Source organism: Equus asinus, chromosome 20 (genome assembly GCF_041296235.1).
Source record: "Equus asinus isolate D_3611 breed Donkey chromosome 20, EquAss-T2T_v2, whole genome shotgun sequence".
Lineage (NCBI taxonomy): Eukaryota > Metazoa > Chordata > Mammalia > Perissodactyla > Equidae > Equus > Equus asinus.
This window is the reverse complement of record NC_091809.1, coordinates 79,832,025-79,847,414: the sequence shown is the minus strand read 5'-3', so window position 1 is coordinate 79,847,414 and position 15,390 is coordinate 79,832,025. Positions and strand designations below refer to the sequence as shown.

General features: G+C 44.9%; 1 protein-coding gene across 1 annotated transcript in view; it reads right to left on the bottom strand.

Annotated features, from left to right (window-relative positions):
- Positions 1-10,335, bottom strand: part of GAB2 (GRB2 associated binding protein 2) — a 181,249-nt gene extending 170,914 nt beyond the window's left edge. The window contains exon 1 of the mRNA XM_044752193.2: positions 10,092-10,335. Within this exon, the coding sequence (XP_044608128.2) occupies positions 10,092-10,166 (75 nt within the window). The 5' untranslated portion in view covers positions 10,167-10,335. The remainder of the gene's footprint in view (positions 1-10,091) is intronic.
- Between the last annotated feature and the right edge of the window lie 5,055 nt (positions 10,336-15,390).

Below are 15,390 nucleotides of genomic sequence, written 5' to 3'. Positions count from 1 at the left end.
CAAAGAAATGTGACTGATCTTAAAGTAAAATTTATTCAAAACTTAAAAGCATATAAAGTACTAGCCAACCAGTAACTTATTGTGCTTTAGGTACCAGGGCTACAAGGAAGAGCAAAGGACATGGCATCCTCTGGAAGCTCCCACTCTGGGGGAAGCACGGCATAAACCAACAATTAGTGGGACTAATGCAAAACGACACAGGAGCATGGAGCAGGGCTCTGTAATTCATTCCGATGGAGATGGCGGCGCAGGAAAGGCTGCCACAAGGTGACACGTGAACTGAGTCCTAAGAATGTATAAGGAAATGGGTGCAGAAAGGTGAAATGGCAGATTACCCGGCAAGTAAATCCAAACAGAAGTCTTGTGACACTGAACTCACCACACTAGAACAACCTCTCCTGGGCTCCCACAGCACTGGTCTTTGCCATTTGTACAGCCTGACATTATAATTCAAGCTGCTTCCCAACAAGATTACAAATTCAGAGGGGAATGATATATATATTGTAGACTCTTACTATTTGTTAATGACAGTATCTTCAGGTAGACTTTTAATGGGCATTAAACGCAACACATTACAGCCTTTGTTAGCATCCAAAAAGGTATATATATCTCTCTCTAGCCATTTTTTTCTTACAGAAAATTATATGGAAAGATCAAAGCAACAGACTTAGACCTACAATCCTCACAAGAAAATGAGCCTCTCTACTATATTTAAAATTTAGCACTTTCCCTTGCTTTTGAAAGCTAGCAGAGCTCCAACTGGCACATTCTTCTAAGGCAGGCTAAGGAAAGACATACTGATTGCCTGTCCAAGAAAATCTTCCAAGTGAACTGTGGTGACAGTTAATGATACCTAACTGCTATAGCTCATTAGCTGGGGTGAAACTCTCAGAAGTGCCACCTGTATGACAGAACAGGCCTGTATTTCATATAATAGTGAATAATTAGAAGTAACATAAATGTCTAACCAGGGGAAATGTGTACATAAGGTATGGTACATTCACTTGCATGATATTTACAAGACTTATGTACATGTCTAGGATTTGCTTTAAAATATTCCAGCAAAGAAACAGTAAAAGGGATAGATGAAACAAATGTGATGAAATCTTTATAATATTTGAAACGGTGTGAACTGGTATTCATTAGATCATTTTCTCTACTTTTGTGTATGACTGAAATTTTTTTTTAATTTTTTTTTCTTTTTTTAGGAAGATTAGCCCTGAGCTAACATCTGCTGCCAATCCTCGTCTTTTTGCTGAGGAAGACTGGCCCTGAGCTAACAGCCATGCCCATCTTCCTCTACTTTATATGTGGGACGCCTGCCACAGTATGTGTGCCAAGCGGTGCCATGTCCACACCCAGGATCCGAACCAGTGAATCCTAGGCAGCCACAGTAGAACATGCGCGCTTAACCGCTGCGCCACTGGGCTGGCCCGTGATTGAAATTTTTTGTAATTAAAAACTGGAAAAAATATGTTGTGGAAGTAAATGAAAATATTCACGCTGAAAAAGGAAGGATATTTTTCACATGGTTATAATCAACATGAACTAAGTGTGAGACCAACCCAATAGCAATAAACACCCCTTAACGCCCATGGGGTCTCTAGATACATTTTTACTGAAAGAAAAGGAAATGGCTGATTCTAGGTCTGGATCAGGAAATGTATAAGATAAGCCCGGAACATCTTGTCATACCAGGTAACAAAGGAACTATCAGATACAAGTAAGGACATGTCAAAAGGACTCAGAAGCCAATTTGAATAAGCTCCCACTGGCTAAAGATAGTACAATCTGACCATCAATAAGGATAACAACTAGAATAGATTTAAATACACCAGATGTGTTTAAATATGTGACCTCATAATGGTACTAAAAAATACCCTATTTGATCACTCTGAAGGAGAAGAAGGAACCCTCTCACTCTTTTGACAACTGGCAGATAAAAAGAAGCAAGCATAATGCTGAGGTGGGGGTGGGGCTAGTTGTAAAGAATAAATGACAAGGACGACTTTGAAAGTGTCATAGCTGGTGCAGGACAAGTGGCACCAAGCCTGCACCAAGCTCTGAGATGCTGACATTATCATGTAAAGTGCTCATAATCTTGCAAAGGGAGACAGACAAAAGCCCAATATGAGAACGCCAAACTAGACGTAAAAAAAGTGCCATGGAAATAAACCAAGAAGGGGATTCACTTTGAAGGGGCCTGGAGGGCAGGAGACACATGAGCTTTAAAGTTACCACTTACAGGGAAGTTCTTGCATTTTAAACCACTCTCAAACATGGGCTCCAGAATCTTACACATTGATCTTTACAAATATTTCCCAGGGACTGGTCAAAGTTACAGTATCAGATAAATCCCCAGGTGATTTCATTTCCCTTCTCTGGATCAGGAGACCCTTGAGCTATCCCTTTCAGGAAAAATTAACTCCCTAGAACTGAATATAATATCTAGCCTGGGAGTTCCACTTACATTCTGACATTGAAAACTTCCGGTCTGGCCCAAATTTGAAAAGGATGTAAAGACACCCATACTCATGTTCAGAGTTCCTATGAAAGGGTTAACGAATATAAATGAAGGTCAGACTCTGCTATCACATCCCCCAATATGAAATACCTACAATGGGCTGGACACTGTGCTAAGACTCTTTTCACTTGTCATCCTAGTAAATTCTCAAACCCAGTAAAATAAGGAGTATCACTCCAATTTTACAGACAAGGAAACAGACTCACAGAATCAAGTCATTTGCTCAAGAACCCAAAGCCCCTTAAAACACTAAGACAGAGGTTTTCTGATGATAAACAATGTCAACACACCACTGACATTTCCCATTGGAAGAGCGTATAACTGAGAGGCAAAGACTTACAGAGTTAGAGCGATGCTCTTAATCAATAAACGTCATCCTACCATCTAAGGCATTTTGTGGACTATCCCCCTTAGCTTTTCATTTACTTTTCAAACCTCTTTTTGATTTCTACTATAGACTCCTCCACTCTGGATGGATTTTTACTTCCCTCTTCATCCCATGTGCGCTGCCCCTTTCCCACTTTAATTGCCATGTTCCTTCCTAGGTCCTAATCTTTTGAGTCCAACTCACATTCTCACCTCCTACTCCAGGAAGCCCTTCCATCTTTTTCCATGCTCAGAGCGCTCACCTTTACTCAACTTGCTACCTGGACCATGGAATTCCATATAAGGGCATGGCTCTGTTTGACCTGTATACTTCTGGTCTCCTTAGCCTACAATTTCCTTGAAGGCAGGGTTGAGTGTTGATTTATTCCCTTGTGAAGGGAAAGGATACAAGATATACTCTATAAACACTTGTCAACATTAATTTGGATAAAGGCAACAGCCTGCTTAGGAATCTATATTTCTCAGTATTTCTCATAAGCTTGAGGTTACCATATTCCATTATCTTCTTCTAGCTAGTGAAAGGCCAGCTAGGGATAGAAAGCAACATCAAAGCTGTTTCATTAAGCAAAGCAGCAGGCCTGTGTTCCTGCTTTGTACAACCTTACTGCCTCTGGTCCTTAGATATCCCTGAGAGACTATTCCATTATTATTCAAGGCTGTAGAGATTCCATCTGGCCTTTCCCATTGGATGAGAAATATTAGCAGGGCCAAGTACTAACCCTTAGGAAATGAGGAGTTACTTTTTTTTAATTGTGGTAAAATGCACATAACATAAAATTTACCATCTTTAAGTGTACAGTTCAGTGGCACTTAAATACATTCACATTGTTGTGAATCACCACAATCCATCTCCAGAACTCTTTTCATCTAGCAAAAGTAAAACTCTGTACCCATTAAACAACAGCTCCCTGTTCTCCCCTCCCCCCAGATCCTGGCAACCACCCTTCTACTTTCTTTCTCTATGAATTTGGCTCATCTAGGTACCTCACATAGTGGAACCATATAGTATCTGTCCTTTTGTGACTGGCTTATTTTACTTAGCATAATGTCATTAAGATTTATCCATGTTGTAGCATGTCCCTGTGTCAAAATCTCCTTCCTTTTTAAGGCTAATATTCCATTGTACGTATACACATTTTGTTTATCCATTTACCTGTTGATAGATTCATGGGTTGCTTCCAAATGAGGAATTTTGATCCAATGCTAGTGACAAGAAGCTCAGGAGACTGGCCCTGGGTTAAAGCAGTCTCTTTGATGTTGTGAATACAATCAAAGAATCAATCCAGTGATTAGAATCTCAGAACAAGAGCCTGCTAAAAGGAATTTCCATCTGTTTCTCTGTCCCAGGAATTGGGACCAGATAGAATATTTACTTAAATACTCAAATAGTCTGTTGGAACAAAGCCCTGTCTGCCCAGGATGGTCTAGAAACAAATCTTGAATTCACTCTAATTTCTGAAGATCTCCCTTTCCCCTGTTCTTTTTTATTTTTTTCAGCTTTACTGAGATATAACTGACATATAACACTGTGTAAGTTTAAGGTGTACAACATGTTGATTTGATACATTTACATATTTCAATATGATTACCACTGCAGTATTAGCTAACATCTCCATCACGTCACATAATTACCATTTCTTTTTTGTGATGAGAACACTTAAGATCTACTCTCTTAGCAATTTTCAAGTATACAATACAGTACTGTTAACTGTAACCACAATGCTGTGCATAAGATCTCCAGAACTTATTCAATCTGACTTATTTCACTTAGTATAATACCCTCAAGGCCTATCCATGTTGTCACAAATGGCAGGATTTCCTTCTTTCTCATGGCTGGATAATATTCCATTGTATATATACATATTCACACCACATCTTTCTCAAGGAATAGAATCTCAAGCATATAAAGAACTCTCAAAACTCAACAGTAAAAAAAAAAACCCAAAGAGAAAATGGACAAAAGACTTTAAGAGAGACATTTGACCTAAGAGGATATACAGATGTCAAATAATCACATGAAAACAAGTTCACCATCATTAGCCACAAGGGAAATGTAAATAAAACTAACAAGTATACAGTTAAACAAATGAATTGTGGTACATCCATACTATAGACTATTATTCAGCAGTAAAAAAGAATAAACTAGTGACACATGCAACAACTTGGATGACTCTCCAGAGAATTATGCTGAATGAAAAAAGCCAATTCCAAAAGTTATATACTGTATGAACCCATTTATATCTAACACTCATGAAATGACAAAATTATGAAAATGGAGAGATTAGGGCTTGTCATGGGTTAAGGATGTGGTGAGGGTGGGATGGTAGTGGATTTGACTATAAAAGGGCAACAGGAGGGCTCATGTAGTGATGGAAATGTCCTATATCTTGACTGTATTATTGCTGATATCCTGATTGTGATATTATACTGTAGTTCTGCAAGATGTTACCATTAGGAGAAAGTGGGTAAAGGGTACATAGGATCTTTCTTTACTACTTCTTACAACTATATGTGCATCTACAATTAATCAAAATAAAAAATTTAATTAAAAAAAGAAAGCTCTGGCTTTGGGACAAAGCTAGGTGACATTGGGCAAGTTGTTTCCCATCTCATATGGCTAAAAGGATTAAATTAAGAGATCAGTGATCTAACCATAGTGCATGGCACAGAGTAAGTGCTCAACAGATGGCTATTAAAATGATTATCCTAAGAGTCATGGTAGTGGGGATGATGAAACATATAGAAAAAGTCATATAGATGATAGGTCTAGTGAGTTTTGGTGGAAGATTAGATGTGGACTAGCGGGTGACAGGGAGACAAGGATGATTCCCAAGTTTCTCATGTGAGCAAGTGGGTGGTCAGTGGCACCATTTACTGGGCAGACATGGGATGAAGAAGAGAGGAATAAACAAGTTTAGTTTGGGGTGTAGTGAGTTTGTGTTCAATGGGAGACATTCAAGTAGAGATGCTCAGTTAACGACTGATATGCAAGTCTGGAGTTCAGAACACAACTCTGGGATGGAAGTTTAACTTGATAACGATCAGCATGCAAATGATAATTGAAGACAGGAAAATGGAAGAGAGATCTCCAAGGCAGAGAAAAGACCCAGGACCACAGCCACTGTGACTATAAAGGAGCTTCAACCTTTAAGGATTGGGTACAGAGGGTCAGTCTAGCAAAAGAGACTGAGTGGCCAAAAAAGGAGAAAAACCAGGCATATATGGTATCACTCAAGAAGAAGGTGCTTCAAGAAAGAGTGAGCGTGCCACTGCGATCAGGCAGTGAAGAGGTAAATTAAAATGAGGAGTGGAAAATAAACCTCTGAATTTCATGACCTGGTTGTCACTGGTGCTTTTCTGAGAATAGTTTAGGTGAAATGACAAAGTAGGTTTCAGATTGGAGCCCAGTGAGAAGATGATGGGAGAAATGGAGACAGTATGAACAACTACTCACAAGTTTAGCCCTAAAAAAAAAGGAGAAAGCACAGTGAGAAGAAAGGGTGTGAGTGAGGGAGAAGTTAGTTAAAAGGAAGTATGGTTTTTGTTTGTTTGTTTTTAAGATTGGCACTTGAGCTAACTGTTGCCAATCTTTTTTTTTTTTCTTTCCCTTCTTCTTTGCCCCCAAAGCCCCCAGTGCATAGCTGTATATTCTAGTTGTGCGTGCCTCTGGTTGTGCTATGTGGGACGCCATCTCAGCATGGCTTGATGAGCGGTGCCATGTCCGCGCCCGGGATCCGAACCTGCGACATCCCAGGCCACGGAAGCGGAGCATGAGAACTTGGCCACGGGACCGGCCCCTAAAAGGAAGTATGTTTACATGTCAAAGGAAAGGAATAGGTAGAGGGGAAAAAGCTGAAGATTCATGATAGAAAGGGTAAGAATTATCTGAATCGGTAGGAGAGGATATGATCCAGAGCACAGGGAGCTGGGTTAGCTCAGTTAAAAGGGGCACCTGATCTACTCTAAGAAGAAGGAAAAAGGAAAGGAACCATGTAGATACAGGAGAATTTGGAAGTTTGGTTGAAGCATGTACAGACATCTACTTCCTGATGGTTTCAATTTTCTTCGTGAAGGAGAAGGCAAGGTCATCTGCTAAGACTGAAGGGCTGGCTTAATTTTTATTCTCAGCATTTATCCCAGTGCCTGGGACCCAGTTATTTAAAACATAAGTTTATCTAATAAATGAAATTAAAAGTTTCCTTAAAGCAGTTGTTCATTAGACTCAATACAGAACGTTCTCCAAATTAGCCACTAGGGGGCAGTGCTGCTGCCAATCTTTTTCCTGAAATCTTTGAACCCAATGAAATGAATAGAAAATTACAGAGCAGCGTATGTCATAAAATATGTTTTTCCCCCAAGAAATTCTGGTTTCAGCTTCATAGACATGTATATATGTGTGTACGTGTTCACACGTGTGCACACATGCACACACATACGTAGTGCAGTATGATGGGAGTCCTGCCAGCCTCCTATGGCAACTGCATCATGATGCCCCAGAGGCAATACTCACCATTTCCCCAAGGTCACTTTTATAATTCCTTAGGGTGCATAGCAAATAGCGAAGAGACCTTTTACACCTTCTTATGATTAATAAATTAGAAAAGGCTGGTGAAAAAAAATCCCTAAAGCTAATCCCTGATAACATTTGCCATAGCTTCTTCCAAGTTGTTTTTTCTCTACACCTACCCCCCTCCCCAAATTAGAGACAGGTTTTGAAAAATAATTTTAAATAGTTGTAATCTATTTCATAAACTGCTTTTATCTCAAATGCTCGATACACTCTCATAATGAAGATTTACTAATCTATAATATTACATGGTTATTACACAGAGCAGAAGCAGCAGCTAATTTGCGGTATGTGTTTAGCAATGGGGCTGGGAAATACTTTTCTCCAAGTTTGGTTTTAATGAACTTGGACCTCTAATGAACAGAGGGAACTGGCGGAGTTCTAACTTAAAACAGGATGCAGAAATTCCCAATACTCGGTCCTCTCCCCTCCCCCCCAAAAAAGGAGATATAAAAGCAAACGGTTCTCCAGGAGTTTAGGATTACACAGATGAGCTCAGTTTTAACTAAGGGAAATGAACTCCCATAGTCGGGAGACTTCCAGTTGTGCCAGTGGAACACATCACACCCTAGCCTAAGAAAAGCTGTTGCTGGTTGTGTCAGACACCTCATAGGCTGCAGCTGCAAGGAAGATGGGAAGGAGGTTGAGGTCATCACATGAGTGTAAGGTGTCAAGTAGCTCAAATGGGTGTAAAAGGTGCTTGACCCCAAGGCCTCCAAACTTGGTTATTTTGAGCTAAAGCTGCTTGGGAACAAAAATACCCAAGAAATGGATCATAAAGAGAGCATGGATGACAGAGCTGAAGAAGTCATCAGTCAAATAGAGATACAGTGTCAAATTGTTTACAAACTGTTTCAAAAACAAAGTTTCAAGGATCTTCAGGGTAGCATTCTAATTTGCCAATTAAGAGTTACATTTTTACTGGATACTCTATTCCACTAGCTAGGGTGGTATTACACTTGTACTGATAGTTTTCAGAAGGGCTTTAGGGTCAAAGACTTCTTTTTGTTTTCTTATATTTATAAAAACATTAATAGCAAACTCTTCCTCAACCTAATATAAAAATTCACCTAAGCAATCCTAAAAAGGAGAATTAATACAACCCTAAAAAGGAGAAAAACTTCTTTCCTAGTATTTGTAATTCGTTGGCTACATCCCTGAAAATGAGCTTTAAAACTGAGAGGAACACTTCATTGCCTCATCCCTACTATATTTTAAATCTTTGTCCACTTTCAAAACCATAGATGTTTCCCAGCAAATGATCTAAATAAGAGCCTGATTTCATTTACATACACACACACTTGCAACTCCCCAACAACAACACTTCCTTTGAAAAACAGAATGTCACTTCCTCAATCCAGAGGCCAAAAGTCCCTTCGTTCTGATCTGGGGAGCCAAGACAGGAAACTCTGGTAAGCTTCTGCCTCTCCCCCCATGGACAGCCACTGGTGCAGCTGACAGAGGGCAGGGTCTGTTCAGAGCTCCCTTGATGCACTGCAGCTGGAAGGCAACAGCTCACTTCCATGCTGTGGGAATGAGCCCAGAGAGTCCAGCACCACGGGTCACTTTAACAAGGGCATTTCATAGGAAGTGAACAGGGAAAAAACGGGAGACCTTGACACCTTTTAGCGACCTTACTTCCATTTCCAAACTCCTGCGAACATCCCAGAGCTGATTCCAGCCAAATCTCAGTAATTAGCACCATCTTGTACTTTGACCCCACCAGGGAAGGCATAATCTGGTGGGGGGGGGGGCCAGAACTCCTCACCGCTGCTCAGCACCAGCCTGTACCACCTTCCCCTTGATGTTGCCAGTTTCTCACCTAGAGGGGAGAAGCTGTCCCAGCAATTTCAGTAAACACTGTCGGTTAGCACCACCTGGCAAGTGAGAACCTTGATCTCGCCCGACCCCAGACACCAAGGACTGCAAAACACAAAACCCAGGCCAGTTACAGCAGACCAAACTGCCGTGTCATCATTGTGGTGGTGCTGGGGGGATGCATGTGAGAGACATACAGAATAAAGGGACAGAAGGGGGACAAACAAATGAGTCACTTAAGACAAGGGCTGCACATGCCGCTGACGCTGCCCATGATGCAGAGGCTGTGGACTGGAAGGAAGCAGGCGGCCACCCGGGAGCGGCGGGCAGAGAAAGGGAAGGGGGAAAGGGTGTGAGGCGCCTCGTCCTTTGTGGGGGCCGGGGCGCGCGGCCCCCCAGCCTGCGCCCCCTCTCCCGCTCACTCCCCCAGTCCTGCAGGCCGAGGCCGCTCAGGGCACCTACGGCCCCTAGCCCCGGGAATCAACTCTCCCAGTCTCCCAAAACAATCAGTACAAACTTCAACACTGTATTCAGTTCACAGGGAGGCTGCTGGGGAGGCGCCGCCGCCGCGCCCGCTCTGCCGAGCCCGAGCCGCAGCCCGCGCCCGCCCGCCCCGCCCCTCGGCGGCGCACCTGTGACAGGTGTGCAGGTGCCCCACACGGCGCCGCGCCGCGGGGCGCGCCGGCCGCTCCTCGCCCCCCCCCCGAGGCCCCGGGGCCCGCCCTCCCCGTCGGCGCGCTCCCCCCCGGAGCCCCCAGCCCTCGGCGGCCGCGCCCGCCCGCCGCCCGCACTCACATAGCGCCTCAACTTCTTCTCGGGGGGCGATTTCCTCAGCCAGCCGGTGCACACCACGTCGCCGCCGCCGCTCATGCTGCCGCCGCCTGGAGCCCGCCGCGGGGTCGGGCGGACAAGGGCGCGGGCCGCTGGGTCAGCGGGCCGGCGGTGCGCAGCTCGCGGGGGAGGGGAGGGGCCGGGCGGCCGGCGGCCGCGGGCGAGACGAGGCGGCGCGGCGCGAGCTCGGCTGCCTCGCGCGCGCCCGCTCTCCCCGCGCGCACGCGCACGCGCGCTCGCCCGGCCCGGCCCGGGGGCGGGGGCGCTCGCCACGCCCACAGCCCGCCGGCCCGCTGGCGGGCCGCCGTCAAAGACGCAGCCCCGCCGCGCCGAGTCTTTGGACGGAGGGGCCCAGGGCGCGCGAGGACGCCGGAGCCCGCCTCCGGCCGCGCCCCCGGGGCTCGCTCTTTCCTGAAACCTAGGGCACAAGCAGGAGAGGCGGCCGCGCCCCTGCGGGGAGTGGGAGGGGGTTGGGGGGAAGGGAGGGGCTGGGCGCCCTCGATAGCGGATCGATTTTTCACAGAGGGTCGTCAGGGAGGGACCCGAGGGGGTTCCTGTTTCCTATCCATTCCCAGAGCTTCAGGTTTCAGTGGGTCAGGTTCTGGCTGAAATCACTGATTCGCTTCCCACACGAGTTTCATTAACTCTCGCGCCCCCTTGGCGGGAGTAGGAAAGAAGAAAACAGACTACTACGTGCTGGGCGCTTTTACATTTCTTGTTTACGTGATTGTCTTCAATTGGGCGGGCAGTATTGTTCCCATTTTACAGATAGCCTAGGGTCCCAAAGCCTGTGCAACGCACAGCCTACTTTCTAATCCTGGGGGTGGGGGTGGGACGTGTGTGTGTCGGGGCGGGGTGGGGGGGAGGTGTCCCGCTTCTCTGCTATTTAAAGTGGGAGAATTGCTTTAATGTCTGCGGATCAATTATTACCAGGAAATAAAGTCCAGCTGGCTCCCACACTGCCTCTGGGAAAAACAATTCAGTAGAAGAAAATTCATATGATTTGCAGAATCAAGGAAGCAAAAATGAGTCAACGTATTTTATAGTGAATTGGAAGGCAAGGTGGTGTAGAACAAGAAACTGGGGTCAAAATTCCCTAGAGTTCCAACTCCTTGACACAGGTTATGAGACCTCTTTGCGGCTCATATGAGTTGGTATATACCACTGCGTTGTGGTGATGTTTAACTGAGAAAAAGTATGTAGAAGTACACACTTGACAACTCAGCCCTTCAGGGGGAGGATGGAGGGGAAAAAACACCACCTTTGGTAGGGGCTCTTTTCAACTCACAAATTAACTTTACAAACAACATTAAAATGTACGTCCTCCCCCAACTTCTTTGAGAAGTGGATAGTAACCCATGATGTCAATAGGGAACTGTGCTGGGGGCAGCCGTGCAAGGGAAGCAGCATCTTGCACTCCCCATACAACTTTAAGGCTATTTTGTTAATTTCCCTGTGCAGCAAAGCTAGTTGTTTCAAGCAGCTGGACATCCTTGTGGTTTTACAGATCTTGGTTGGGTTGGGGAAAGTTGATCCACTTCGATCAGTTTGTAAAAGCTAATCCTTTACTACCTGCTTAGCTCTCCTAAGCACCCTGGGAGGTTTAGAGATCAGCTTCCCTGGACCTAACATTTCACTGACTTTTTTCACTAGCCGGTGTGCTGCTGGATTGAATGTAAAGCTGGAACTACCAAGCTACAGCTGGGACCAGAGGTCCCTTAACCTTCCAGTTTAGGGATCCTTAAGCTTCATACAAAAGCGACCACCAGAATTGTAGTCATTTTAACCTCTGGCCTTAAGTACCTTAAACCCTGTCAGACAAATATCAAAATAATCCAGTCTGCCAAATCAATCAGGAGGTGGTGACTCCCAACCAAAACAAAGCAATCCTTCTGACTTCATTCACATCTGAGTCATGGTGCCAAGTCTCAGGGATTGCAGAGTCTGAGAAATCTGCATGGTTGTTTGCAACTGAGGTTTGTGATGCAAGTCAGTATACATATGCCCTGTCCTTCCCTGGAAGGGTGGTCTTCTGTTACATATCCATATGATAGTTAATGAGGCTGTTGAGCAATAGTTAGTTGGGGGTTGGGCTGCATTCTGTCAGAAACTCCTTAGGGTCTTACTTCCTTTAGCAAAAGCACCCCTCCCCCCCAGCCCCACCTCCGTGTTATTTACAATTCTATGTGGAAACAGAAATTTGATGTTTTTCAGTCAATGACAGGAGGGATCATGAAATACAATAGTTACAGAGCATCAGCTTCAGGAAGTCTTCTCTGAACACACCCTCCTTCCAAAGGTTAGAGAAAGGGGCTCTTCTTCGTGCTCTCTTGCCCCCCCTCACTCCCACCCTACCTTTCTCATTACTAAGCTGCCAGCGCCCAGTTTAGGCTTCGCCTAGGAGGGAGGACTGCTGCTGAGGTCCCTGGCTGCAGCCTGGTGTGGCTCAGTCTTCTGAGCCTGAGGTGTGTGCCAGGCCTGGAAACAGCCCTCGGACAGAACGTTCCTGTCTGGGCCTTTACTAAGTCCTCTCCACCCCCTGCTATGTTTTTTTTTTTTTTAATGCTCGCTGGAGAGAAATGGAAAACAAATTATTTTAGTGATTTATTTACATGAAGATAGGCGCCATCTATCGAAACCGGCTGGGATGACAGGCCCTCCCCTACCCCAACCCTGCGAGGACATGCATCACTAGTCTATAATTTAGGCAATTTTGATTAAAGACCATGGGTATTTCCTGGGGGAATTAATGACCGGCTAGCTGCAAGGAGCGCTTTGGGCCATTAATTCTATATCCTCATTAAATCCCCAGGAAATGACCATCTTATGGAGAGTTTCTCTGGAGGGAGCATTGCAGAGATTAGAGAAATGCGCACCTGGGAGGAAAGCATGGGCACCACATTTTGCTCCCCCTTCCCCCCAGCCTGGGTTCTAAAGGGTGTACGCTGGCTTTGAGTGCCGTCAGCGACAGGCTGCATCCGTGCCTGTCTGGGAGTTGAGGGTTTGTGACCAGCGGCAGGTGCATGGCTGGTGGAACGCTCCCAGGAACGGGTTGGAAGGGCTGGAAGGAGAGCTGTCCTCAACTGAACACGAGGCTGGTATGATTAATACCACCCACGCCAGGCTTGACGTCAGTGATTGAACTGGGGGTGGGGATGGGTGTTTGTGTCCTAGCCCTTCTGCCTTTTCTCCCCTTCAATTTAGTTGACAGGTTAATTTCAGAGCTGAGTGCTGCTTGCCAAGGTCAGTGTGGCCAGCTGAGCCACCTCAGCTGGTGACTTTCAGGACACTTGTCTTCAGGCATGTTGAGGTGCGTCCCTCTTAAACCCCTGGGTCCTTTGACCCCATTTGGTTCCCTCCGTCAAATTACTCTGATCTACTCAAATCAACTTTTGGCCTCTGGTTGGGACTGAGATCTGGAAGTGGGCTTGGGGTGCGGTTGAAGACCTAATCGGGTTTCCTCCCTGTCTGCGGCTGCTAACAGTCTGAGAGTTGCTTGACATAACACCCAGTGGGAGACATTTTGGAAATAAATGTTCTTAGAGAAAAGTTTGAGCAAGTCCAGTTTCCCAATTTCTCCTTTTTAAAGAACCAGAACCTGTGCTAATTGCTTTGGGGCAGTTAGGCTCCTGGGACATTTCTGCTGACACTGGTGGGGGTGGTAACATTATTGTGTTCAAAGATCATGCTGCAAAATCAATTATCATACTCTCCCAAGAACAAAGACTGTCAGGGTCCCTGGGAAAGTGCCTTAGTACTCCAAACCATACTTTGCATGATGGCCCCTTACTTCTTTCAGAGAGAACTCCTATCTTGAATTAGTCTTGAACATAGGTCAAGGCCCCTTTCCCTAAAAGTCACTATCCCCAGCATCCCCCAGCATAGCTGTTCATTCTTTTCTTAGATTCATTCACGGTGCACCTATATAAATTGGGGTATCACATTGTACTGCAAATACTTGTTTCCTCGTCAAGGAACTGTGAGTTCCTTGAGGGCAAGGTTGTGTCTTCCTCATTTTTGTAGCCCTCGAGTCTCCTAGGATGGTGCCAGGCTCACAACAGATGCACATTGTGTTCGTTGTAAGAATGAAGGAAGCAACCCTTAAAGGATGACAAGTGGGAGCTGTGGATGCCTGAAGCATCCAGAACTCTGACCCATCCACACCAGAGAACAGTGTCTGTGAAGAAGGTACTTGTAAGTGGCTAACATGTTTAAACCCATAGGGACTGGCCTGGTGGGAAGGGCTGAGTGGCTGGATTGCAATCCTTTGCAACTTCATTTGTACAGGTGGTTGAAACCCTTGGGTAGTTTCAAAAACAATGGCTCCTTAGACCTTTTGACTTCTACCCGGAGGCTCCAGAGAGCTAACCATGTTAACTCCTGGTTTCCAAACCCTGGCACTGTTGTACAGATTTCCCAGATAGCCTCCTCTCTGGGGCAAAGAAATAAATCATTTGTGGTTTATCTAGTATCTGGCTTCACTCTGACAGCTATACAGAGGTTCTAGCATTTAACCCCTTGTATCCATAAACAACACTAGCAAAGCTGGAGAAATCATGTCCCATGACTCAAAGTGTCAAAGTGAGTTTCATCCAACAGCTGACCAGAAATGCCATTTTCTTCTGCACCAAATGCATGCATAGTAGCTGTGGAGATTTGCAAGTCTTTGTTTTGCTCGGGATCCAAAGACCATAGGGGATCATCTCATCTAATTCTCTAATTGTACCAGAGTTACCATAGGTGACTGTCTAACCCATATGGCCAGTGATGTGCTAGTAAATGTTTGAAAACTGGCTCTCTGGTGTGGTGGTGGTAGTAGCCCTGATTTGTAATATGTGACAATTTTTGTGGTGCAAATACTGTATCTCTACTCCCAAACCCATTTCAAGCTATCAACTTCATGTCTCTAAATACAGAATTAAGAGATGCACAGTAATACACCATTATTTAGTATTTCAAATATAAAGATACAGTAGACATAACACCAGGAGCAGAGAGAATAATAAAATGTAGTAATTAGTAACCAATGAGTTTGGTTATTTACTCCCTTTGTTTTTAATATAATTTATTTCATTGTAAGTTTATATGACTTTTTTTTTCTTTTGCTGATGAAGATTCGCCTTGAGCTAACGTCTGTTGCCAATCTTCCTTTCTACGTGTGTGATCTGATGCCACAGCATGGCCACTAATGAGTGGTGTAGGTCTTTGCCTGGGAACTGAACCTGGACAGCCAAAGCAGAGTGTTCCAAACTTAACCACCAGG